Source organism: Fulvia fulva, chromosome 1 (assembly GCF_020509005.1).
Source record: "Fulvia fulva chromosome 1, complete sequence".
NCBI lineage: Eukaryota > Fungi > Ascomycota > Dothideomycetes > Mycosphaerellales > Mycosphaerellaceae > Fulvia > Fulvia fulva.
Window position 1 is genome coordinate 11,269,298 of NC_063012.1, and position 25,195 is coordinate 11,294,492.

At 51.3% G+C, this 25,195-nt stretch overlaps 10 protein-coding genes across 10 annotated transcripts; 6 read left to right on the forward strand and 4 right to left on the reverse strand.

Moving 5' to 3' along the window:
- Window positions 1–11,336: 11,336 nt before the first annotated feature.
- On the reverse strand, window positions 11,337–12,002 carry CLAFUR5_02294 (40S ribosomal protein S11-B; the record flags this gene model as incomplete). The annotated part of the gene is made up of 3 exons (XM_047901442.1): window positions 11,337–11,405; window positions 11,467–11,705; window positions 11,822–12,002. 3 exons carry the CDS (start codon window positions 12,000–12,002, stop codon window positions 11,337–11,339), a joined length of 489 nt encoding a protein of 162 aa, XP_047755827.1.
- Window positions 12,003–12,269: 267 nt separating this feature from the next.
- CLAFUR5_02295 (50S ribosomal protein L36) lies at window positions 12,270–12,690 on the forward strand (the record flags this gene model as incomplete). Its single annotated transcript, XM_047901443.1, has 2 exons — window positions 12,270–12,622; window positions 12,681–12,690. The coding sequence occupies 2 exons, from the start codon at window positions 12,270–12,272 to the stop codon at window positions 12,688–12,690; spliced, it is 363 nt and encodes a 120-aa protein (XP_047755826.1).
- A 167-nt stretch (window positions 12,691–12,857) lies between these two features.
- Window positions 12,858–13,835, forward strand: CLAFUR5_02296 (uncharacterized protein; the record flags this gene model as incomplete). The annotated part of the gene is made up of 1 exon (XM_047901444.1): window positions 12,858–13,835. The coding sequence occupies one exon, from the start codon at window positions 12,858–12,860 to the stop codon at window positions 13,833–13,835; it is 978 nt and encodes a 325-aa protein (XP_047755829.1).
- A 598-nt stretch (window positions 13,836–14,433) lies between these two features.
- On the forward strand, window positions 14,434–15,324 carry CLAFUR5_02297 (uncharacterized protein; the record flags this gene model as incomplete). The annotated part of the gene is made up of 2 exons (XM_047901445.1): window positions 14,434–14,511; window positions 14,563–15,324. 2 exons carry the CDS (start codon window positions 14,434–14,436, stop codon window positions 15,322–15,324), a joined length of 840 nt encoding a protein of 279 aa, XP_047755828.1.
- Window positions 15,325–15,438: 114 nt separating this feature from the next.
- CLAFUR5_02298 (Averantin hydroxylase) lies at window positions 15,439–17,028 on the reverse strand (the record flags this gene model as incomplete). The annotated part of the gene is made up of 2 exons (XM_047901446.1): window positions 15,439–16,097; window positions 16,152–17,028. The coding sequence occupies 2 exons, from the start codon at window positions 17,026–17,028 to the stop codon at window positions 15,439–15,441; spliced, it is 1,536 nt and encodes a 511-aa protein (XP_047755821.1).
- Window positions 17,029–17,760: 732 nt separating this feature from the next.
- On the forward strand, window positions 17,761–18,464 carry CLAFUR5_02299 (N-terminal acetyltransferase B complex catalytic subunit naa20; the record flags this gene model as incomplete). Its single annotated transcript, XM_047901447.1, has 3 exons — window positions 17,761–17,929; window positions 17,992–18,265; window positions 18,317–18,464. 3 exons carry the CDS (start codon window positions 17,761–17,763, stop codon window positions 18,462–18,464), a joined length of 591 nt encoding a protein of 196 aa, XP_047755820.1.
- A 95-nt stretch (window positions 18,465–18,559) lies between these two features.
- CLAFUR5_02300 (uncharacterized protein) lies at window positions 18,560–19,522 on the reverse strand (the record flags this gene model as incomplete). Its single annotated transcript, XM_047901448.1, has 2 exons — window positions 18,560–19,398; window positions 19,453–19,522. The coding sequence occupies 2 exons, from the start codon at window positions 19,520–19,522 to the stop codon at window positions 18,560–18,562; spliced, it is 909 nt and encodes a 302-aa protein (XP_047756135.1).
- Window positions 19,523–20,687: 1,165 nt separating this feature from the next.
- CLAFUR5_02301 (uncharacterized protein) lies at window positions 20,688–21,302 on the forward strand (the record flags this gene model as incomplete). The annotated part of the gene is made up of 1 exon (XM_047901449.1): window positions 20,688–21,302. The coding sequence occupies one exon, from the start codon at window positions 20,688–20,690 to the stop codon at window positions 21,300–21,302; it is 615 nt and encodes a 204-aa protein (XP_047756134.1).
- A 538-nt stretch (window positions 21,303–21,840) lies between these two features.
- On the reverse strand, window positions 21,841–22,171 carry CLAFUR5_02302 (Methylated-DNA--protein-cysteine methyltransferase; the record flags this gene model as incomplete). The annotated part of the gene is made up of 2 exons (XM_047901450.1): window positions 21,841–21,870; window positions 21,923–22,171. The coding sequence occupies 2 exons, from the start codon at window positions 22,169–22,171 to the stop codon at window positions 21,841–21,843; spliced, it is 279 nt and encodes a 92-aa protein (XP_047756133.1).
- Window positions 22,172–22,805: 634 nt separating this feature from the next.
- Window positions 22,806–24,653, forward strand: CLAFUR5_02303 (uncharacterized protein; the record flags this gene model as incomplete). Its single annotated transcript, XM_047901451.1, has 1 exon — window positions 22,806–24,653. One exon carries the CDS (start codon window positions 22,806–22,808, stop codon window positions 24,651–24,653), a length of 1,848 nt encoding a protein of 615 aa, XP_047756132.1.
- Between the last annotated feature and the right edge of the window lie 542 nt (window positions 24,654–25,195).

A 25,195-nucleotide genomic window follows, 5' to 3' on the forward strand; every position in this document is an offset into this window, starting at 1 on the left:
CAGCGCACAACCCAAACATCTTCTGGGAGACAGGCGAGGTGGCATTCAGGTCGGATTACTGCTTTGGTCACTGTCTACAGAATAAGACACCGACAACAGTGCAATCCCTGAACCACCGCGAGAAGAAGAAGCAGGCACCAGTACGGTACGGACCAGAGCCCTTCACTGGAGATGTAGCGAGCTTCACAGCAGGAGGAGCAGAGCTGAATGCCTCATCATATGACCTGGAAGACATAGACGATGAAGAAGTGGACTGCCAGGGCGTTTCTCAACGCGCGTGGGGGATGTACGCGCACCGGCCTGGGGCTGAGTGCTTCTACATCATGCCCACTAGGCGTGAGAGCGACGGCGGAGAGCTTAAGCTGAGTGCAATGGCTGCTGATGATCTGGACCAATTCTTGAACAAGCAGTTCAATCACAACCCGAAGGAGAAGTTGCCGCCAATGTACCACGATATTGCGGACGCTTTCTCAGCTAAGGATCATGAAGGACTCCCACCTCACCGACTAGGCGTAGATCATGAGATTCACATTAAGCCTGATGGTCCACAAGAGCCACCATACCGCAAGCCCTACGGCCTAGCTGAGAAGGAGAACGAGGCAGTTAAAAAATGGCTAGACGAGCAAACATCTGAAGGGAAGGTGCGGAAAGCAGGGCAAAAGACGAACCAGTCTCCTGCACCAGTGCTAGTGGTACGTAAGCCTGGAGGTAGGCTGCGTGTTTGTATCGACTACAGAGGATTGAATGCGATCACTATCAAGAACCGGTATCCGATTCCCTTGATACAAGAGACGCTCAACCGCATGCACGGCAAGAAGTACTTCACAAAGCTGGACATTGTAGCAGCCTTCAACAAGTTACGGATAGCTGAAGGGCACGAGTGGTTGACAGCGTTTGCGACACGATACGGCATCTACGAGTGTCTAGTGTTGCCATTCGGCTTGTGCAACGGACCAGCATCGTTCCAATCATACATCAACAAGGTCTTGCAAGAACACCTAGACGACTTTGTGTCGGCCTACCTGGATGACGTACTTATCTTCAGTGACACCTTGGAGGAGCACATTGAACACGTGCGGAAGGTTCTCACCAAGCTACGCGATGCAGGACTTACAGTGGACATCGACAAAAGCGAATTCCACCAACAGAAGGTGAAGTATCTTGGGCTAATCATAACCCCTGACGGCATCGAGATGGACCCCGAGAAACTCGAATGTATTCAGACATGGGAAGCTCCTGAGAACCTGAAGGATGTCCAGGCCTTCCTTGGATTTGCCAACTTCTACAGGCGATTCATCGAAGCATTTTCGCGCATAGCTGCTCCTCTCACAAACCTGACCAAGTCGGACGGACCAAGCAATCACAAGAACAGAAGGATTCAATGGTCACTAGATTGCCAACGAGCCTTTGACAATTTGAAAGCTGCGTTCAGCAAAGCCGGCATGCTCGCACATTACGTGCCAGGCAGGGAAACAGTAATAGAGACAGATTCTTCAGATTTTGTGAACGCCGGCGTGCTTTCGCAGTATGACGAGAATGGTGTGCTACATCCTGTGGCCTTCTACTCGAAGAAGTTGAGTCCACAGGAGTGCAATTATGAAATCTATGATAAGGAACTGTTAGCCATCATCAAGGCTTTTGAGGAATGGAGACCCGAGCTCGCCTGCGAGGCAGATGATGAGGACTCACAGCCAGTCAAGATTTACACCGACCACAAGAACCTGGAATACTTCATGACGACAAAGCAGCTAAATCGGCGACAAGCGCGTTGGGCTGAGTTCTTGTCACAGTTCAACTTCAAGATAATATACCGTCCAGGACTTCAAGGTACAAAGCCAGACAGCCTGACGAGACGCAGCCAGGACCTTCCGCAGGGGGTGGACGACCCTCGGAACCAGCATCAGCATCAGACATTGCTGCCTCCTAAGCGATTCCTTAAGATCGCCTCACTACAGGCAACAGTAGAAGATGCGCCGGAAGAAGAGGAACCAGTACCGCTAAACCCTGAAGCTGAAGAGTTTATGCCTACAGAACGAGATGCGCCTACTGAACAACCGGCGACGCGTGAAAGTCAGCGGGAAGCCGAACTCGAGTATCGAATGTCGACGGCGTACGTAACCGATAACGAGCTCAAGACCGCGATTAAGGACCTGCAGAAAGACCGCACTCCTACACTGCTACAGAGAGCGAAGATTCACCCAGCACACTGCAAAGTGGATGGCGACCTGCTATATGTTCGAAACCAATACGACGGCTGGAGCTTATGGGTACCAAATGACCAAGCTTTACAGACCAGGATAATCAAGATAAACCATGACGCTCCAGCAGCAGGCCATCCAGGACGAGCTCGCACTTATGAACTCGTAGCACGTGAATTCTACTGGCCTGGATTAGCGAGATCCGTGCGCAGATACACCGCGAATTGCCGCACCTGCCGTACAACAAAATCTCTGCACTCCCAGCCACTAGGATTACTACAGCCACTTCCTGTTCCAGATCGGCCTTGGAAACACATTGCAGTCGACTTCGTTGTCGGACTCCCAGACAGCACTCTTGACGGCATGGTCTACAACAACATTATGACCGTCACTGACAGGCTCACTAAGGAAGTCGAGCTGATCCCTATTGGCGCAATGACAGCACAGAATACGGCAAGGCTTTTCCTCAAACATGTGTTCTGTCGGCGCGGGTTTCCTGACACCATTACATCAGACCGTGGCAAGCAGTGGGTTGCTACCTTCTGGAAGAAACTCTGCAAGATGCTCCGCACAAATCGCAAGCTGAGTTCTTCGTATCACCCAGAAACTGATGGACAGTCAGAACGCACTAACCAGGCGATGGAACAGTATCTCCGCATGTTCACCAACGAGGCACAGGATGACTGGGCAGAATGGCTGTGCCTTGCTCAGTTCGCGATCAACAATCACCTGTCTGAGACTACTGGTGTGTCGCCGTTCTACGCCACCTTAGGATACAACCCTGAGTTCATAGAGCGAGTTGACCTGAACGCTGGAAAGGAGGGAGGACTGACCACTCTCCAGCGACTGAACGCGCGATCAGCAGAAACCTTTGTGCGTCGAATTTGCGAGCTTCACAAACACCTTCAAGAGAATATGCGAATGTCACAAGCTCTCCAAGCAGAGGCAGCAAACCGCCACCGAAGCATTCCTCCAGACTACAAGGTGGGTGATTGGGTGTATCTTAGCACCAAGAACATCCGCACGACTCGACCATCTAAGAAGCTGGACAGGAGATATGCCGGCCCTTACCAGATCACGGAAGTTATGCCGGCCAGACTCTCTTATCGACTGAAACTATCAGACGCTCTAGTAGGACTTGATAACTGCTTCCACACCTCACTACTACAACGAGCCGACCACCCCGATTTCCCACCACTTGAAGGGCAGCATCTGGCGCCGCCACCACCGATAACTATCGAACCTGACACCACCGAGGCTGATGCAGCAGCCGATGTAGTGGCAGCACCTACGCACATGTACGAGGTGGAAAAGATCCTTGACATGTACACCCGTAAGCGGGCAGGCAAGGTGAAGAAGGGGCACAAGCGCAAAGTAGATACATGGTACAAGGTGAAATGGGCTGGATATCAGAACGAAGAGGATGGTGAGACCTGGCAACCTGCAGAGGACATGCTTGAACACGCAGCCGCCGCTGTTGCAGACTTTCACCATAACCGGCCGGAGTTGTCTACGCCTGTAGGCTTCGCAGCTCCATCTGACTGGTCCCTACCAGCCACTGAGATACTCGGGCTCAACTCGATCAGGGTCATTCCGAAAGACACCGTCACGAATGAGTCGCCTCGAGCCTTGCCTCTAATAGAATCTGCTCCGCACATATTCGATACTCGAGTGGAGCCTACAGAGCCTGCAATGATACCCAACTTTGGTCATAAGGATCATACGCGAGTGCGAGCCGAAGACAGACTTAGATCTGGGGCAAGCCAGCTAACTAGGCAACATGTTTCTCGAAGGAAGCCGGTCGAGGATAGTCTTGATAGAGCGAATGCGATGTTATCGGATGACGACAGGGCACTAGAGGATGATTCGGCGTTCGCGCGATTATGGAGCTCGACAGGCAAGTGGCCTCACAAGGTGAATAACGCTCAGAGGACTGAGGCGTGTTTTGGGAGGGGGGGTACTGTCACGGGCAGCCCGCGACCCCTCACTGTAGCTGCGTCGGCCCGGCTGAACCGCGGACCTTCTGCATCGGGTTAGCGCGGCTTGGCTTTACTTTATAACTTCGCCGCGCCTCGCGCTCCTCTTTCGTAGCTTCGTAGAACAACAACTATCTCATTCGGACCCTAGGGTACGCGCGCCCTTACATATTCTAGTTATTCTAGCTACTATTACCGTTCGAGTTACTATTACTACGGGGGCGCTCCTTCTACGGGTATAGTCGATCTGTCTCGTAGAAGCTCTCGTCTAGTACGGTGTACTCCTCGATAACGTCTTATATACTATCTAGGCGGCGGTCGACTTTACGGTCGCCGAAGGTCTTAATAAAGTACTTATAGTTTAGTCGGTTACGGAATAGTATAAGCTCGGTCTTATCGGTCTATAATATCTAGGCGCGTAACTTCAAGTAGCGGGTATAGAAGGCTATAAAGGTTTCGCCTTGTTCTTACTTATAGGTAGCAATATTAACTATAGCCTTAGTTCCTTTATTACGTATACTATATTAGCGTATTATCTAATCTAATAACTCTTCTCTAGTCTTGAACTCGTTAAAGGACTACTATCTAGGCATAGGGATCCTCGGCTTAATACTTCGCTAAGGATCACCTTACGTCTATCTATATACAAAGCGTAGACTATCTACCTTAGTACGGAAGGTTACTATAGTTAGCTTTAGGAGAACACTACTATACTAGCTATCGAAATTAGGGTCGTTATCGTTCTTAAAGTGCTTAGGCTTAGGCACACCCTTACTAATCTCTATACCGCGAGTAAGGGTGCGGTTAATAGTAAAGAGACGTTCTAGAAGGTTAACTAGTAGTGTCTAGGTACGGGTATTACGTATTCTCGAGTTACGACTATTATTAGGTCCTAGTCGCGGACGGTCGTTATTACGTCCTCGGCTACTATTACTACGGTCATCGTCGTCTCTATCGTTATTACTACTACCGCTACCGCTACCTCTACTAGTAGCTTCGCGATACTTACGTATTAGCTACTCGAGTAAGGTCTCGCGTAGGCGGGAACGAGAGGGTCGGCGGCCTAAGCGGCCCCTACCTCCGTTCTATATAGTGTCTCCTACCTTAAGCCGAGCCTTTAGGTTATCGACTTCTTATTATAGGGCCTAGTTCTTCGCCTTAGCATCTTGTGCCTTCTTCTTCTCCTTCTCGTAGATCTCGCTAAACTACTTATATAGGTTATTAGCTTCCTTATATTTCTTCTCTAGCTCTTATAACTTAGCTAGGTCGTAATCCTTCTTACTCTTAAGATCTACTGCCATTTTCTATATAACAAGCTCTTTACTTCGTAGCGTCTTATAGATACGGTCGTATTCGGTATATAGTATAGTATACTAGGTGTTCTAGAGGTCGTTAGCTCGCTCTATTATATCGAGTTGTCTACCCTTAGTAATTACCGTGTTAACTACTTGTAGCACGAAGTCGTAGGTAGTCTTCGGGTGTTAGAATATAAGGGTCGTAAGGTTATCTAGGGTAACATTCTAGTATTCGGATACGAGAATATGTTCTACCTCGTCGAGTAATAGATATACCTCGTCTAGGTCGCCGCCTAGGTTCTCTTCGAGCTTGAACTCGAACAGTTCTATAAAGTTAATCTTACTACCTTCTTCTCGCTCGAAGGCCTTCTAGTAAGCTTTATTAATCTCTTGTTATAGCGCGATACCGGTATCTACTATAACCCGCCGGTTATCGTCCTATATCTAACTCTAAGGAAAAGAGGAGAGGTCGGGGAAAAGAGATATACGCTACTTGCTTTTGCCCTTAGGCTTAAAAGCGGTAGTATGCCGCCGTTCGTTATTTATAAAGTTATATTATCTAGGTTCGGGGGAGGCGTAACGGTACCTATATCCTAACTATCTACGAGCGCGCGACTACCTACTAATAATGTCGCCGCGTTACGTTCTCTAGGTATCTACGCGCTATACGCCTTACCGTGTTCTATGTTCTAATACGACTCTACGCGTTCTCGAGTTCTACGGTTCTATCTATTCCTATTATTACGCGTCCCTTACCTAGATCCGCGATCTAGGTAGGGTAGTAGAACAAACTATAAGGGCGCGCGTACTATAGGGTCCGAACGAGATAGTTATTATTCTACGAAGCTACGAAAGAGGAGCGCGAGGCGCGGCGAAGTTATAAAGTAAAGCTAAGCCGCGCTAACCCGATACGGAAGGTCCGCGGTTCACCCGGGCCGACGTAGCTATAGTAAGGGGTCGCGGGCTACCCGTAATATAACGGTGTTATTTAACCGAAAGAGAAGAAGAGGAAGGACTTAGATTAATATTATAGTAGGCAGTAGATTAATAACGAGCGTACTATCGAATTCGATAAGGACGAGTTACTCGTACTACTTTATAGCTAGATTATTAAAGACAATATCCCCTATCATAAGGTCTAGACAGTACGCTTTAGACGACTACTTATCTACCTTTAAGAGCGCTATAAGTCCTATCTACCGTATTAAGTTACTACCGGCTTAATAATTGATAGAATCTATAATAAGACACTAGGCTATATCACGGAAGAATTGGCCTTATTATTAAGCAAGATTAGCTATAGCTTCGACTAATAGACTTCGAAGAATAAGCTCGTACTACTTAGGCTCGTTGCTCACTTTATTAATAAGGACGGTAAAGCTATAAAGATACTACTCGTATTACTACGATAGCGAGGTCGTTATTCTAGATATAACATCTCCGAGACTATTAGCAATACGCTTATCTACTACGGCGTAGAGTATAAGATCGGTTACTTTATTACTAATAACGCTAGTAACAACCCGAAGGTAATAGGCTTTATATCTACTAAGTACGGACTCGATAAGAAGTAGTGCTAGCTTTACTATACTAGTTATACCTTTAACCTTACTATATAAGCTACGCTCTTCGGTAAGTACGTAGGCAATATTACGTAGGGCTTTAAAGACGAGCTTGTTACTATTAAATCGGTTAAAGAGGCTAATCTACTACTATAGCGAAAGCGAGGGCGTATCGGTAAGCTTCACTACGTGCTATATTTCATTAACTCGTCACCTTAGCGCCTAGAGCTATTAGATTAACTATAACTTAACCTTATCGCTCTAACGAAGCCGGATAGCGCTTAAGATATATACGGCATTATCTACGCTATCGAGACACGCTAGAATAGCTATTTCGATAGTACCGAGAGAGCCGCGTATCTAATACTAGCTATCGACGAGTTTATACGCCGAGAAGTCGATAGCTAGTATAACTACCTACGCCGCTATATAGAGCGCTATATAGAGCCTAGTCGTAAACCTCCTTCGATCGTACGCGATGCCCTTACCGCTAACGATTAGACTGTTATTAAGCAATATATCGAGATCCTTCGGCCGTTAAAGGACGTAACGATAACTCTATAAGGTGATACCGGCGGCAACTTTGGTATAATCTAGTAGGTACTACCTACTTTCGCTTACGTAATATAATACTTCGAAGAGCAGCGAGAGAGGTATCTACTTTAGCCACTACGGCGTGCACTACCGCGGTCTCGAATGACGGCTAATATAATACTTGAACGAGTGTCGGATAAGGAGCTCGAGCTACCCTTAATCGTAGAGGGTCACTTCTCTATAGCGATCAACCTTACTTAGTAGAAGATAAGTGAATACCTTATACGATTAGACGACACGCCTATATACGTAGTAGTAGTCGTATTACACCTAAAGATAAAGTGGCGTTAGCTTGAGCATAACGAAAGCGATGGCCGCTTCGGTCCTACTAATACGTAGATTATAGGCCGTAAGAAAGAGGTAACGAAGCTCTAGCTAACCTATAAGCTAGTCACGATCAAGAAGAAGCAGCCGTAATAGTCCTTACACCTTACCGTCGGTAAGGGCTTCGTCGAAGATTACGAGAGCGACGAAGATTGCGCTTAACGAGGCCTCGATAAGATAGAGCAGTATATACGCCTACCGCGGTGCCCTGAAGCTAAGCTTACTATTACTGATTCACCTATCAAGTATTGGGTTGATAAGCTACCGTAATGGCCCAATCTAGCACGAATGGCGCTCGATATCTACTGCTACCCTACAATGAGTAATAAGCCGGAGCGACAGTTTAGTCAAGTAGGTGATATTCTTACACCGAAGCGAAGGCACATAGCAGCAAGCACTATCAACAACCTAATGACCTTGAAAAGCTGGTGTAAGCAAGGGGTGATAACGATTGAGAAAGAGCTGTTCAATAGGGTGAGAACTCCGGCAACAACACCTCCGACAGCAACACCAGTAACGACGACGATATAGGTCTTGGCACGTCACAAGTTGAGCAACCAAGGCAAGTCAGATGCTGTGTATTCACTTGCAAGGCAAGTTACGAGCTAGCAGGGTACAAACAATCAAGTCATTCACCTCATTTTTGACTCGTTTGTTTGTTGATCAGTCTGAGCACGATCCCATGCTCGAAGCTTTTCCCTATGGCCCCTTGGAGAAAACCAACCAAGTGTCATAAGGTGTCTGGTTGACTGCGCCATACACGCCAGAGTTGCTGTCGAGAACTACTGGATTCCAAGCCGCCTATGGATGCAAGACAGTGCTGCATTGGACATGGAACAAAAAGATTTATCATTCGTGATGATAAGGGAGCAAAATTGAAGCCAGAGCTGAAGTCCATACTTGACATCATAAGCACAAATACGTAATGCGACGTCCCTGGGCAAAAAGAACAACAGCACTGAATTGCATGGCTTCGAAGGCGGAAACCCTGCCCAGTACCGAGACCGGGATGCAGTAATCTCTGGATCTTAGTCTCGATAGCCAGTGGTACTTTGTTGACCGCGCCATACAGGCCAGAGCTGCTGTCGAAGAGCATATAATCACAGGAAGTATATATAGCTCCATAGACCAGCTGATGGTATTTGACCAAACGATGACCCCTTGCCGAACAAAAGGTCAGGGCAATGTTAGAAATAGTGGCGACTCTACACCGGAAGGCATGCTAGCCATCATGGCTAGTCTCGTGGGATGCGTTTCTAGAAACCATCCGGCCAATGCTGATTGTGTATGCCACTCAAGATGCTTTCATTACCAATGATCCTGCTTTCACGATATCTGCTAAGTGCCAGCGGCCATGCATACCTTGCCATCCAGCTTCAAGCGGAGGTCAAGTCGAAGTGACAGTGATTTTCGGCCTGCACGTAGCGCAGCTGATAGTTGAGCTAGTGCTGGCTATTCTGTCCTTGGTTGTCTTTGTGGCCGCTGACCTTTTGCTGGTTGAACAATGGTCCCTGAAGGCCGCTGAATTCATGTATCATTGAGCATCGCAAGAGCTGAAGCTCTATGTATCAACGCAAATCTAGCCCTCTTGACAATCAGCATTGGCTCCATGGTACGGCGGCTGACGATTCAAATCGGTCACAAAGCATAGCTCCTCTGCGATCATCTCTTCTCGAGCCATGCTGGCTTGGAGAGCGGTCGCTGCATTGGGGCTAACGATGGGGCCAATGTCGATTGTTTTGCCTTCTATATTCCTGTGCCTGTACTTTTGCTTCTGTGTGCCTGCCGAAGGCATGTATCGCTCCTGGGAGCCCGGGTGTTCGAAACATTCATTCAAAAGTATGACAGTCAAAGATGCATGCTATCATCAGCCGACAAGACGTCACGCCCCAATACTTTCGCCCGCAAGCTACTATACCATGATCGGGTTGCGTTCCAGTATCAGAGAACGTTGCGCCAATGTCTTTGTACCGATTCTTCAGCTGGATGAAGCCACAGTGGCAGTGTGCTCGTGCCGCAACTCGTGCTCGTTCCAATAGTGCTGGCTGCTAAACTCACATATTGCAACTAAATGTCATCACTCGCGACGATCAGCAGTGGCTCAATGGTATACTTGCCTGTAATGAAAGCCCTTGGCGCTGTTCCCAATCTCGAGACAAGATCCCACCTTCAAGCTATCATAGCTCGGGATGGGGTATCGATGCGAGAGAGCCATTGGGCCAGTGCTGGTTGTTTTGCCCATCCAAAGTCTTTCATGGGCCCCCTTTACTCGATAGGGCAAAAAGAAACAGCGACCCTGGCCAGGCGGAGATCTGGTCCGGGACTTGAGAAGCGAACGCAACATGTATCGTTCGGGTCCTCTAGCAATGCAGCAGACTTTACAGCCAAACAATTCGTTGTTGGACTGCGCCATCCCGCCCATTTCCGCTGTCGAGAGAAATGCATCCCAGAGGACATAGAAGGCTTGACGGTAAGAATGAAGATAGGAATTGAGAAGGGAAGAGATGTACAGACCGGACGTAACAGCTAGGCGAGAGGTCGAATCAGGTACATAGGTTACTTATGTCGGCAGTCCTTCAGCGATCGGCGGTGGCTCAATGGTGCAGCTGCTGATAACCAAACATATTAGCCAAAGCTGATCTCTCCTTCTCCAATTCTTGCCGGTTCAAGTCAACCAGTCTTGAGGCGGCGTGCCTGGCAGGAACATAATCATTGGCCAGCGTCGATACCTTTTTGCTGAATTCCATCTTACATCTCGCTTACCTGCCTCAAACATCGAATCCTACGTTGTCACCAGTAGTGACTTCGAATTTCATGTCATAGAATGTCCGCGTGCATATAATGGACGACTGCTCCACGAGGAATCCCGAGAGAAACAAGAGCAGAAGCAGAAAGTAACACGCAATAACGACTGTGAAGCCTCAATCTAGGAATACCAAAGGAAGGTTCGGATAACGCTATTGCCTTTTGAGCTGTAGGACTCTATAGCAGCGAACGAACGGCAAAGGTTCCACAGTGTGTGTGTCACTGGTATGGGGAAGTGGGAGTGATGGAGAGTTCTGGGGGAGTGTTTCGACTGTGCAATTTCGTCGCGCTGGGCTGGGAGGTTGAAGATCTCGGTCGCAGTCTTACTCCGGCACAGGATCGTGCAATGGCATCGCGTGAGGGCATGTCGTTTCTTTTGCATGAACTGTTCGCATTTTGACGCTTGCTGCGCCGAGCTAGTACCTGGCGGAAGGACTCTCGTGATACGACATAGCAAGACCAACCCCACCTCAGACCAACGCCATTCAGGATGCAGTCGTAGGGAGTCCCATTCGTGTCCTTCCCTGCCGCTCTTAACTGCTCGCTGTTCCCTCAAATTCCGTGTCGCATGTCGATGGTCGCTTAGAACTTGTTGAACTGCTTAACGGCTTTGCCGGTTCTTGGCAGGACGCGCAGAACGTTGAAGCGGACCTAGACGAAGAATTAGTATGCCGAGTGGGGGGTGTTCGAGGTTTGGGATTGCGGCTCGTACAGTCTTGCTGAGCGGCCGGCATTGGCCAACAGTGACGATGTCACCCTCGGACACACGGAAGGCAGGCGAAACGTGTGCGGCGAGATTCTTGTGGCGCTTCTCGTAACGGGAATACTTGGGGACGAAGTGAAGGTACTCGCGGCGGATGACGAGTGTGCGGTGCATCTTGACAGAGACGACGGTGCCAGTGAGGATACGGCCACGGATGGAGACGAGACCGGTGAATGGGCACTTCTTGTCTGTGGGCGGATCGTATCAGTGTCCATGTTCTTCACCTCGTCTTGGCATGCCTTCATCCCAAACGCCTATGTCTCCGATATGACCATCTCTTGCGCATGCCTCTGGACACACATACCAATGTAGCTGCCCTCAATGGCGGTCTTTGGGGTCTTGAAGCCTAGACCGACGTCCTTGTACCATCTCCGGCCACCCTTTCCGACCTTTGGTGTCTTACGGCTCTTCACCTTCTGGTTGGTGAAGACGTGTGGCTGCTTCTGGAAAGCGCGCTCGCTCTGGACAGTCAATTCGGTCGCCATGATTGCGGAATGTGTGCAATCGGATTGTCGAAGTCGGCGGAGGAAGGGAGTGTCGTTGGGCGGTGGTCAGCGGCGCTGTTGTGCAGAGGTCGTGCCTGCCTCAAATTCGAGATGGTCCCTAGCGCCTGCCAAAATAATCTTGGCGAGTGTGTGCGATCCTGAGGCAGCAACGTCGGCAAGTCGGAAGAAGAAGTGCCGTGGCCGTGCACTTCGAACTTCAATGCGAACGACAGCGCGAGACCATAGCATTGATCATACATCGCCATCATGCTCGCCTCACGCCTCTCCCGACAGGTGCTACAGCGCTCGATCGCCACACGTCCACGCATCGCCAGTACACGATATGCCGTCAACACCTCAGCAGCGAAACGACAGTGCAGCAGCCACACATGCAAGCACATGATCGCGCAACAAGCACAACGGCCATCGATCGTGCAGGCAATGCAGAAGCTTGAGGTTGGAAGTGCGTCGAGGAGTAAGGTTGTCACAAAGCAGCAGATTCGAGGGATGAAGGTCAGGAGTAGTGTTAAGAAGCTATGCGATGGATGCAAGAGCGTCAGGAGGAAGGGAGGACGATACGTCTACATAATATGCAGCAAGAATCCGAAGCATAAGCAGAGGTATGTTGACCATCTGGCTTGATGATGATGGACAGACAGATGCTGACCTGATGAATAGGCAAGGATGATGGCAATGCTCGACTGGACATGTACAGATATGGGACTTGATGGCACAGCGAAGGCGTTACAGGAGGTGCTTCCGGACAGCAAGTACACATTACTTCTTCGGCACGTCGACTTGTGAATATGATGCAATGGAGTGGGCACGTTACTTTCATCATCTTACAGCGAGTGAATGCAACTTCAAGACCGCATGGTGCGTGCTGACGCACTGAAACACATTACACTTTCTTCGTCGCATTCTCCAGCCACTACTCAATCGACTACGCGCATCATCTACAACTACCACCACGACCGCAACTCTCCACACGCACGAACCACCGGCAGCCGTGTGCGCAATATGTCAGCTGCACAGCAAGTCTTCGATACCGCCGAGTTGCTCGAGATCATCATATGTCAATGCCCGCCGTACCAGATACAAGAGCTCAAGTCTGTTGCGCGAAGCTGGCGCGATATGATCAATAGTTCAAATGCGGTGCGGCGGTCGCGCGTTCTTCTGACGCTTTGTAGTGATGCCCCCGACTACGATAACGACGACGTTCCACTCTGGGACGTCAACACCTTCTGCACATACTATGCGACTGACTGGGTGAGGCTCAACCCAGTGTTCGAGAAGGTGCACTACGAGTTCGGACAGATGAGGATTGAGACAACATATTACGACATCACGATTGTCCTACCTTCATCATTGAGCCATTCATCGAGCCTCGAGGAATTCGTGACCACACCACCAGTTGCCGCCATAACGCTTGGAACACGCTGCTGGAGCTCTGACAACGGGGAATGGCATGTCCCGGACAACGAGAACGCCTGTACGGCCTACAACAAGGAGGGCCTGAAGGTCAAGGACATCTTGGCCGTCCGCGACGCTTTGATCGCAGCGCAACACACATCCAGTGACAACCAGCCACCCTCAGTGGACACGATCGTGCAGGCCGGGTTCGAGATCGAGGGGACAAATGCTCAGGACAATACGCTCGAAGACAGAATGTTGCATGACTTGTACTTTCAAGGATTCTTGCCCAGATATCGCAAGGCTTCTGACATGCCAGGTACACGCTTCGAGAAGGCCAAGCAGAGGGACCGCGCTCTTGATTGGCATCCTTCCATGGACAGCCGGAAGGAACGGCTGTATTATGACAACGAGGACTAGCAGGACGACGACGATGAGGATGCTTGATCGTCGTGGCTTGAGGATGAGCTCTGCTATCTCCTAGTCATCACAGTGTTACGAAGACTCGGAGATTTTGGGCATGAACGCGACACGCAGCGTCAATGGAGGACGGGAAGCTTGAATCGATGCACTCCATGAGCGCTATGTCCCGCTACTGCGAAGCTTCGGATTTGCCTCGTGGCACATTGGAGGTAGCCATGAAGCAACATGGTGCACTGGTCTGGTACAAGACTGTGGGAAATGGCAAGCGCAAGGCGAGGTGGTATGCAGGGCACTAAATGGGATACTGTGTAACGAGGCCTCACGGGAAGGAGACTGCTGTATCTTTGAGAAGTGGTGCAGGAATATCAAGCAGCACGAAGGCTAGCACTAGGTATGCCATGCGCCTGCCAGAAGATGGCACTTTTAGGCTTCGGGTCTGTGATTAGATTCTTGTTCGCTCTTTCTTCTTACAGCTTCACTTTCGTTCTCACCAAACAATCTTGACGTCCACACTCACGCAACACTCGCAGGACACAGTTTCACGACACGCTCACTCCTCGTCTCCGATTGCGGTGCGCCACCACAAGACCACGCCATGAAGATCGCTGCACAAAAGGTGTTCGACGTGGCGGAGCTTCTGGAGATGATCTTGTGCCAATGCGAACCGTACCAGGTCAGTTAGCGTGGAAGAGTTGTAATGATCTTCAGGTCTGACGGATGGCAGATACGTCGCTTCAAGCGTGTCTCACGCATATGGCGGGATATGATCGCTGGCTCCAAGGCCGTGCAACAGACGCAAGTCCTCCACGCTTGTTGGCGCGAGCACCACGATGTTTATGTGAACAACGCAAATGACTTCTGGAACTTCGTAGAGGCCGACGAGAACATCGCGATTTACACCTCAACAGACTGGGTTCGCGTCAACCCGGCTTTTCGACAGCTGTCAGCCGAGCTCAACCAATATGTAATCGACAGCTCGGCGTACCACATCACCATCGTCTTACCTACTGAAGGCATGCCGAGTCATAGCGATGAATATGTCACACATCCGCCTGTTGCACAGATCACTATTAGCACCTACCGCTGGGACCCTGTCCTAGAAGCCTGGGACACCCACTGTAATGCCAATATCTGCACCGCTTACAACCCAACAGGCCTCAAAGTGAGCGATCTCATGGCAGCTCGTGATACAATGAGGTCTACGCAGTGGACTTGTTTCGGGCCAGATCCCCATCCGATCGACGTCATGGTACACGCAAGGCTACAGATCCATGGATTCAACTCGAACTGCCATTCCCAGGAAGACACGGAGCTGGACAAGATGTACTTCCAGAGTTTTCTGCCACGATATCGCAAGCCTTACGATGAAACGCGCTTCGATTTCGAGAAGATCAAGCATATGGACCGCAAGTTCGACTGGCACCTGTTCATGGAAGTGGACTCCGAGCTGGATACAAGTCATTACATGTGGGAGTTGTCAAGATGACCTGAAATCGCCTCACATGCTTCAAGTGGCGTAGCGGGGGATAGTCGACATCGCTGGAGAGTATTAGCGGGACATTGCCGATAGAGTCGCTCGCAGATACTGACTTGCATCGCACTACTCCCTCACCACCGGCTTCACCCTCACATACAACGGCCCCTTAAGCCAAACCCCATAAGCCTTCTGCTCAAACCAATCCTTCCCCCTCGACCTCCCATCCATTTCCAAATCGAAATTATACAGCACCTTCGCCAGCACCAACCTCATCTCCGCATAAGCGAGATTCCTCCCAATGCAATTTCTATTCCCAACTGTAAAAGGCTGGAACGCCGCTTTATCACCCCTCTTGAACTCCTCCGGCCTTTCCGAGTCATGTAACCATCTCTCCGGGCAAAACTCATCAGCCCTCGCGAAATTGCTCTCGCTATGATTCGTCGCTAGTTGCGGGATATGGATCGTTGTTCCTTCAGGTAAATATTTGCCCAGAACGGTTCCTCCACCTACGGGAGGGATACGAGAGGCGCTGTCGGGGACGGGTGGGTATATCCGCATTGCTTCATCCAAGGTGGCGAGCATGTAGGGGAGTTTCGTGACGCTGTAGACATCGATCTCGTCGCTGGAGGAAAAGGTTGAGCGGATTTCTTGGGTGAGTTTGCGGTAGATGGCGGGATGGGTGAGGAGGAGGTAGGTTGTGCCGGAGAGGGTTGTGGCGGAGGTTTCGGCGCCGCCGAGGATGAGGACGGCGGCGTTGTTGACCATTTCGTCTTGGGTCATGCCTGGAAAAGATGTTAGATATGATGCGTGGAAGGGGTTGGGGCATGAAGGCTGACCGTCGCCGGCTTTGTTATCATCTTTCGATTTGATCAAGACTCTATCCCAGAAATCACCCCGTTCGCCTCCGAGAGCGGCACGTTTGTGAACCTTATGAGCTGCCAGGCGGTAGTTCTTCATGCGGCCTTGGACGACGGATGTGTCGACGAGGTACTTTTCTGCCCATTTGAGGTGATGACGAGATACTATGCTAGCTTGGAATGTGTACTTGACACTGTCCAGGATGGCTGGAATCCATTCATGCACCTTACGGTGTAGTAACCCGTTGAAAGACTCCCCGAAGGCTAGATCTCCGATCACGTCAAAGACTGTGTTGGTATACCAGTCCACGATATCGGTCGCCTCGCCGCTCTGTGCTTTCTCTTCAAGGCGGTCGACGAGAAGCTCCACATACTCTTGGATTCTTGGTTGCTGGTCTTTCAAGCCCTTCTCAGAGAAAGCGTGAGCGAGTAGTCTTCGATAGCGGGCATGGATGTCAGTTGGTGCGTTCAGAATGCTATATGATCCATTCGGTGGCAGCTTGATCCCCCTCGTGTCTTTGGGCCATTCGGGGTTGCGGGCAGCCCAGACTTCTTTCCAGACTCGTCCATCCGTGTAGCTGAGTCTGGTTGGTCCAATGCGGACGACGGGGCCATATGTTTGATGCAGATTCTTGAGTGTACTCGGTAGAGTTCCGTGGAAGGAGTGGTAGTCATATGGAATCTTGGAGAGGCGCCAGAGTAAAGGTCCGGGATAAGAACGAAGTGGGTGCAGGAAGATGCTGTAGATGACCCAGCCAATGCTTGATAAGATGATGCCTGCGAGGCCGAGGACTAAAAGTGACATGCTGTTATGAACCACGCTTTCTGTGAAGCTGATGCTTAGTGTTGATGCCATCGTGACAGCGAAGAGCAACTCGAAGGGAGAAGGTCAGATTAGTGTCGAGGTCCCATCGACATATAGCAAGAGAGTGTATGGTCAGCAGCCTTGGTATACGTGCGAAGGAGGTGGCTGATTGTGTTGTGTCTGATCGTCTCCGATGGGTGATTGACCTCTGAGGGCAAACGTCCCAGTTCCTTCGCGATGCGAGACGTCGACTGGAGGTAAAGTCGTCATGCCCTCGCTGATGTCATGTTCAGCCCTCAGTGCCGTTTAGTCATGTGTTTTCAGCGGCATTCTTGCTGTCATCTGTCAGAGCAAGCAACACCCGCATTTCGTAACAATAGAAGGATCTCGATCACTGATCGGTGTACTCAAAGCGGTGGTCACACGAATGCTGGTGGATGTCAAGGATTGTCGAAATGCGAGTCCGAGATGTGGAGCCATCGGGATATCTGCGGCAGAACTTTCCTCCAAGGAAGCGATACCACAACCTCCTTCTGAACATCCACCGCCAAGAGCGACAACACCTCTCATCCCGGTGACCAGGAACAGCCTCTCCGAACACATCCCTAAAGTGGAAGGAGCTTCGAATCAACATCCTATACAGGCCTCCCTCAGCGGGATCGCGGCCGCACGCGCAGCCAAGCCCTGGTCAGCCACAGCAAACCTTGAACGAACAGCACTTCATTCAACACTTCCTCGCACATTCGGCAATCATCATCGACCGAACCTCACGGCTGATCGACCATGGCGACCATACGGCCCATGACTCCCATGGACCTCCTCAAATTCAACCCCTGCAATCTCGACCACCTCACAGAAACGTACAACATCGGCTTTTACCTCGAATATTTCACAAAATGGCCCTCGTTATGCAAAGTCATCGAATCGCCTAGTGGTCAGATTGAAGCTTACAGTATGTTTGTCACCTATTGTGGAATGCAGCATGTATCGCTTGGCTGACATACCGATTCTTAGTTCTTGGCAAAGTCGAGGCGTCGCCGTATCCGCCACCTGTTGAGCCGTATGATCCCGGCTTCAAGGTGTATCAGAAGGGTAAGGCGAGCAATTACTTGCCATGGCATGCGCATATTACGTGCTTGACCGTGGCGCCGAGCGCACGACGATTGGGCTATGCCACGAAGCTGAGTGAGGCGATCGAGGTCGCGGGCGACGAGCAGAATGCTTGGTTCGTCGACCTGTTTGTGAGGGTTGAGAACGTTGCAGCTATCAAGCTGTATAAGAAGATGGGGTGAGTGATGTTCACCATGAAGTTGTGGAAGTTCGCTGCTGACTATGCTAGCTACTCTGTCTTCCGCCGCATAACAGACTACTACAACGATGGCAGCGACGCATACGACATGCGGAAGCCATTGAGGCGCGACAAGGATCGCAAGACCGTCCGACCTAATGGTGAGAACATCAAGGTCGATCCTTCCGAAGTCTGGTAGTCGCGGCGGCTGCCTTCTCACGACTAAGAAAACAGACACCTCTTCTCACGCCAAACGTGCTTTGCTTATCCCACTGCCTGGTGTCTCCTGCACTCTTAGAAGCACTCCTCCAAGGTCGACTCCCTCAACGTCTCCGGTGTAAGCGCAAGCTCAGCATCTTTCTCGGCAGCAGCCTCCCGGTCTTCCTCGGACGCATGGATCATGCCACGGAAGCGTGGCAAGTCTCCCTCGAAATATGCAAGCTCGGGACTGTTCTGGTGGCTCTTGAATCCTGCATTACCCCAAGTCCTCGTCTCGTCACCGGAATCGTCTTGATCTTGAACCCAGAACGACGCGATGACGCTTGTGCCACTGGGACTTGGCATTTGCAGATAGCTCCGCTGAGCCTTCTGGAGCTCGAATCTGACAGCCATTAGATCCTTGATCTTGAGACCCGATCTGCTGTATGCAGTGACGCGATTTTCCTCGCCGAGGTTGGTATTCCAGTAGGTCCACATGAGTCCCGACGAATTGCACCTTGCTCGCCGGTGCTTGATCTGGAGGCTGATCGCGCAGACGGGTGGCTCGGTAACATACTGCTCCATCAGCCCCGGTTCCTCCTCCAAGGTATCCGACAGGAGTACGTTTATACGTGTCCGATAGCCGCGCACCAAGCGGAGCATCCGCTTGTCGAGCTCTGACACTGCTCGCAGCGCAGGGTTGAGTCGAATCCAGGCCTCGGGTGGGTAGCATACTGGTTTGAAGCAGTTGATGAGTACGCTGCGTACCACCCTGAACATGGAGTTCGAGAGTGGGGTTCCTCTATCCTTACAGCAGGGGTCTGCCGCAAGATTGGGGCGGAGTCGTGTGGCACGACTGACTGCGCTCGAGCTCTCGACAACATCCTTCCAAACCCTCGAAACCTTCTTCAGATCGCGCACGCGATGAGCTGGAACTACAGAATGGTCAGCCTAATGATCAGCCTCGAGTCTCCGCTGGCATCACTTACCTTGGCAAATGATCATCTCGAGTAGCTCGTAGATTTCGAACACTCGTTGGGCGGCGTTGTTGGTGGACATGGTGTGTTAGGTTGTGGTGTTGTGTTGGTATTGACGAAGTGTTTGAGCGGCAAGAATTGGACGTGGTGGTGGTGCGGGTGTGTGTCGATGAGGGCAAGGAAGAGAAGGCTGCTCGGAGTTTTGACTCTGGACTACGACGCTTCCACGCACGGACTCGTGTTCACGAGCGAGTATCATTCACCTTGTCATCCATTTTCGGCATGTGCAAGTCTCAAGGTCTCGACGGAGCATTTGCACAGCACCTGGAGGTGAACAGCCGTCGACAAATTCACAGTTTATGCACCAGAGGAGACCTGTTGGAGCACGCTTGGGAAATTGGCAGACACGCAACATTGGTCTACATGGCGAGATGATACAACCGTCATACAAGTTGAAGGCCTCCTAGCAGCCCCTCGTCCGTCAACGACTCCGACATGTGTCCAGCCAGCTTGCAGAATTTACTGTATGCGGCCGCCATCAGTCGACTTGCACATCCATCCGTGTAATGTTCTTACCACGCATGATATCTCTTCACTCAAAAACATTGGTCTACTCCTTGCGCTTCAGCTTCAGCTTCATTTTCCGATCCTTCCTCTCGGCTACCTCCAGCTTGGACTCAGGACCTTGAAGTCTCGCCTTGGCATCCGATACTTCACCTGCTCCGACCTCCCTAAGCTGGTCTACTCCTACCTACTCCTCGAACAGTCCACCTCTCGCCGATCATCACACCAGGCCCAAACTCGCCGCCCGTGGGTCCAACTTCTCCTACAAACCCCCGGTAACACCCATCCTCCCCGTCCTCACCACCTCCAACCCCATGCTCAGCCCCACAGCTATCAACAAAACCCTCAGCATCCACAAAGTCACCCTCGACTCCGCGAGGTGCGCGATCCAGTATAGCCCGATGACCAGCCCTAAGCTCCCGACTGGAATAAGAGCTGGTTCCAGGTACGCGAGAGGCGAATTTGAGGAGGGAAGGGGGTTTGTGTAGGTTTGCGTGGTGTTGAAACGTTGGAGGACTGAGAGGGCGTTGCGATGGTAAGTGGGCAAAAGAAAAAAGCTGACGTGATCATAGCTGCGGCGTGTTATATCTCTGTTCTTTTCAGTCCTACTGAGATCTGAGGAAGTACAACTTCACAACGATTAATAACTCGAATTTCTCCAAAGCACCCAGCGAAATTCCACTATGAGCAGACTCCCTAGAGCGACTCTTCGCCCCACCTACCTCTTCGCAGCTGCCATACTAGGCTTCTCAGCAGGGACCACTTATCATGCTTGGCCCAGGACGTCTCACGGCCACGTTGACATCGGCAAAATGTGGAGGTGGCCACTAAGACAGGTGAAACAAGCGACGAGTCCCGCCCAGCGACAGCACTATCTGCAGTCCATGAAGCAGAAACTTCACGACTTCGATAAGACGGTGGAGACGTGCCAGAAGACCCTCGGACTTGACCGTGAAAGGTTGCAGAAAGTTTTCGGCTTTCAGAGAGCGGCATCGCCAACCTCTGAGTCTAGTCCAGCGTCCAAGTCGAGATTAATCGCAGACGAGGAGACTCTGCGAAGATGGGAGCAGAGCGATATCAACCGGGAAGAATACCAACGCCGCAAGGAGGAGAGGGAAGCGAGGAGGCCTTCTAAAGCTACAGAGGAAGCACGAGCTGCTGCGCGAGAGATCTGGCGGCGGACTGAACCGCCAGTCCCGGATGAGAAGTGGCTGAGGCGCATGGAGCAGATCGATGTTGACGATGAGGAGCGGGAGCGGCGGAGGAAGGAGAGGGAAGGTCGGCGGAAGGGGAAGTAGACTTGGAGGAGTGGGATCGATGGGAGGTAGACCTCTAGATGAGGAGTAATCTCAACTCTCGTGTGGTTCGTAGTTCAGACTTGCTCTCGCATTGGACTTCTGCCGCCAGTCGCAAAGCTCCTGCGGGTGTCGATATAGCCTCGTGGCTGGCTGGTCTTTGATCGCCTCTCGTTGATTCAAGAGATGCATAGACATTCTCCGTACTTACGCTCTCTAGCCGTCTCAACGCCGCCCTGTAGATATATGGCGTCCAGACAGATAATTTCTCTAGCTTAGGCTTGTGTCGATCGTTTGGGTGCCCTACAGATCGAATAATCCGCAGAGGAAAAGGCCTGATATCTCGAGGGGCACAAATTCAACACGAGAGCTCATCTGGATGGTAGACACACATACGAACATCCCACCGCCTGCCTCATCAAACGACGAAGCCATCCCACATCCTACCACGCTCCACGATCTTGCCCCTCTCATCAAATAACACGCCCTCCGCTCTCAGCAGTTCCAGCTTCTTCTCGGTGTTGATCCCGCTCGGGGCTTTCTACCATTCTCCCTTGAAGCCGCCAACGTACTGCAAGAAGAACGTTAGTCTAGATGTACCCACGCCTGTTACTTGTACTTACGCCATCAGCACTGATGACACGGTGACAAGGGATCTCTGGCGCGAAGGGATTACGGCGTAGAGCTCCGCCTATGGCTCGGGGGCTGGAGTCGAGGGCGTTGGATAGGGCGAGATATGTGCTGACTTTGCCTTGGGGGATTTGTTGCAGGAGGGAGCAGACGCGTTCTTGGTAGGCGGTTACTTTGATCTGCTTGGCCATGGTTGTGGAGGTGAGGGAACTGGTGTGGAGCCTGGGGATCCTCGGTGCCATTAAGGATTGCCTCACTATATATTCGAGTTCGTATCGATAGCATTCGTGCTGATCATGGGCCACTTCCAGAGCAATGGATTTTCTTCATAGTGTCAGCAGAAAGCTTGATGCCTCGGAAGAGCTTTGTCGTAGCTGTGGATCTTGAGGCTTGAGCGGAACGTCGCGAGCAACGGTAGTCGCTCATCGATATGCTCCGTCTCCTTCTGTAACAGTCCTTCACAACAACGATCTTCTTCCGAGGATCTATAGCAATGTTGTTGTTTGAAAGATGTCCACACGCTGCAGATTGTGGAGAAGTGGGAAGAAACCTTGAGCTCCTCCTCTCTGCTGACGTCGTCGACGACATTGGTTGGCCTGTGCTGGCTGCAGGTGATGCCACCGCGACATACACCTTGACTTGGACACGACAACGATTTCAACATCCTCTCTACCGTCTCCAGACTACTTACTTGAAGTGACACGCGCTTCTGACACATTCTATGGCATGAGATGGACCTGTTGAGGGCATAGCGCCCACCCTACAACCCAGCCCCTCCAAAGCCTGAGCACGAAGGCACGACATCCGAACCATTAGTATCGATCCCAGCGTAGCCACATAGGTCTTCATTCAAGACTACACCAAAGCATCGCAACCATGCCTCGCTTCTTCCCGCGCCTCACTGCGACGGGCCTACAGGCCACGGCATACCTCGGCGGCATTGCACTCTTCAGCATCTCATTCCTGGTCTTCCTAAACAGTAGCATATCCTTCGTGGTCACAGAAGTCATCGGACAAAAGAAAGCAGTAGGAGACGCAGTCGGCACACTAGGTTTTGCAGATGAGTTGCTGGCACTGGTTGCATGTCCTCTGTGGGGCATGCTGAGTGATCGTATCGGAGTAAGAGCTGTGGCAGTGGTGGGCTATTGTATCGTTGCGTTTAGTCTGGTGTGTCTTGTACAGAGTGCGAATGTGTATCCAGATCTGCTACTTGGGAGGTTGATGTTCAGTTTGGGAGGTGCTGCGTGCTCCACTATGGTCACAGCGATACTGCCATCTATGGTGGCTGAAAGAGGCGGGGCGGATAAGGATGAAGAGCGCGCTGGGCCTGAGGGACATGCCGCGAGGCTGCGTGAGGAAGAGACGGGGGTGAGGAATGGGAGCGTTGGTCATGCGACTACGCCGAGTGTGAATAGCGAGCTCACGATTACTCCGGCGAGCTACGCATCTGCATCAAGACCTGCTACAAGTGCTTCAACGAAGAATCAGACGGGACGAAACAGTACCGAGACCCAGGATCACGACAGTGTAGCAGGCACTTCACAACTTGCCGGCCTAGTCGGCTTCTTTACAGGCGCTGGAGCCCTCGTAGCTCTGGCCCTCTTCCTGCCTCTGCCCGCATACCTGCAAGAATATGGCCAAGCCAAGAGCGTCCAGATCAGCTACTACATCGTCGCTTCCATAGCCCTCCTTGTTGGCATCTTCATTTTCTTCGGCCTCCGCAATCTCCCCGGCGAAGAACACAAAAGCTTCTCTGCGCTGACCAAACCACCCTACGACGAGGCGACCAGCGTTGGACCCGAAGGCCACCTCCACACGACTCTCTCACCCGCACCTTCTTATTTCCTCCTCGCTAAGGAGTCGATCAAGCTGGGCTTCACAGACCCGGCCATCGGACTTGGATACCTCGGCGGCTTCGTTGCACGAGCTTCGTCAGTTGGAATCAGCCTCTTCATTCCTCTTTTCGTGAACGCCTACTTCGTCCGAAACGAACTGTGTACATCCAACCCAGACAATCTGACGGATATCAAGAAGAACTGCGAACGTGCGTACAAACTCGCCGCAGCACTTACCGGAATTGGAGAGCTTGCAGCATTGATATGTGCACCACTGTTCGGGTACTTTGGAGGCCGCGCTGCGAGGGCCAACTCAGAATGGCCACTACTCCTATCCTCCCTAGTCGGCGTTGCAGGATACGTCTCGTTCGGTCTGCTGAAGAACCCCGACGCCTTCCACGGAGGAGGCGGCCAGTGGGCCTTCCTCTCGGTCATCCTCATCGGAGTCGGTCAAATTGGCGCAATAGTCTGCTCCCTAGGTCTTCTAGGTCGAGGCGTCAACGCCAATGCGCCAGCTATCGACAGCAGACCCGGAACAGCAAGCACACTACGACACACAGGCGTGGGACCAGTACAAGGCGAAGAAACTGCCGCCCTACTCCCAAGCATAGGCACAGGCTCAAGAACAAGATGTGAGAGCGTCAATGTGAAGATCGACAGGTCGAGGCTGAAGGGGAGTATTGCGGGGATGTACTCGTTAGCGGGCGGTGCGGGCATTTTGATTCTCACGAAGTTGGGAGGCGCGTTGTTTGACTCTTGGATGGTGGGAGCGCCGTTCTTTTTGATGGCGGTTTTCAATGGGGTGTTGATGGTTGCTATTGTGGTCATCGGGGGTGGGAGTGCGTTGGTGAGGCGGCATAGGGTGGATACGTCGCAGTTACGGTCGTAGTATGAACAGTACTGTATGAGAATGTGGAGTAAGTTCTTGGATATAGGTTGGATTGTGCATTGTGGCTGTCATCGCCTTCCATCCTCATTCAGTCTTGAGCGCGCGCCAGATGTGGCTGCCATATGGCACTCTGACCGGGCGGTACGGCACATGAGCTAGAGCTCTCGGCAGTGCGTCACTAGCCGGCGGTTGCTATGCGAGAAAAGGCTATTTCGGCGCTTTGCTTTCGTGAATGTTGACACGCCGCCTTTTCGCTGCATGGAGGACGCGAAGCAGCTGGCTGGAACGACGTGGCACCATTGCGGTGTGAGATGCAATGCACCTAGAAGAAGGTGCAGCAAACGCGTCGTACAAGCGAGTTGTGACGAGTGGTGTTGGGGTTGGGGCGGCTGCCGCCGTGCAGAAATACAGCCAGGTTGCCCTTTGGTCCACGAATCGGAGTCGCGATTTCTGAGGGAGCGCTTCCTATTCGCCCCTACTAGCCGTTCTTTTCGTTGTTGTTGTTTACTCTGGCTAGGCAGCGCTCGAGCGAGAGTGTGTTT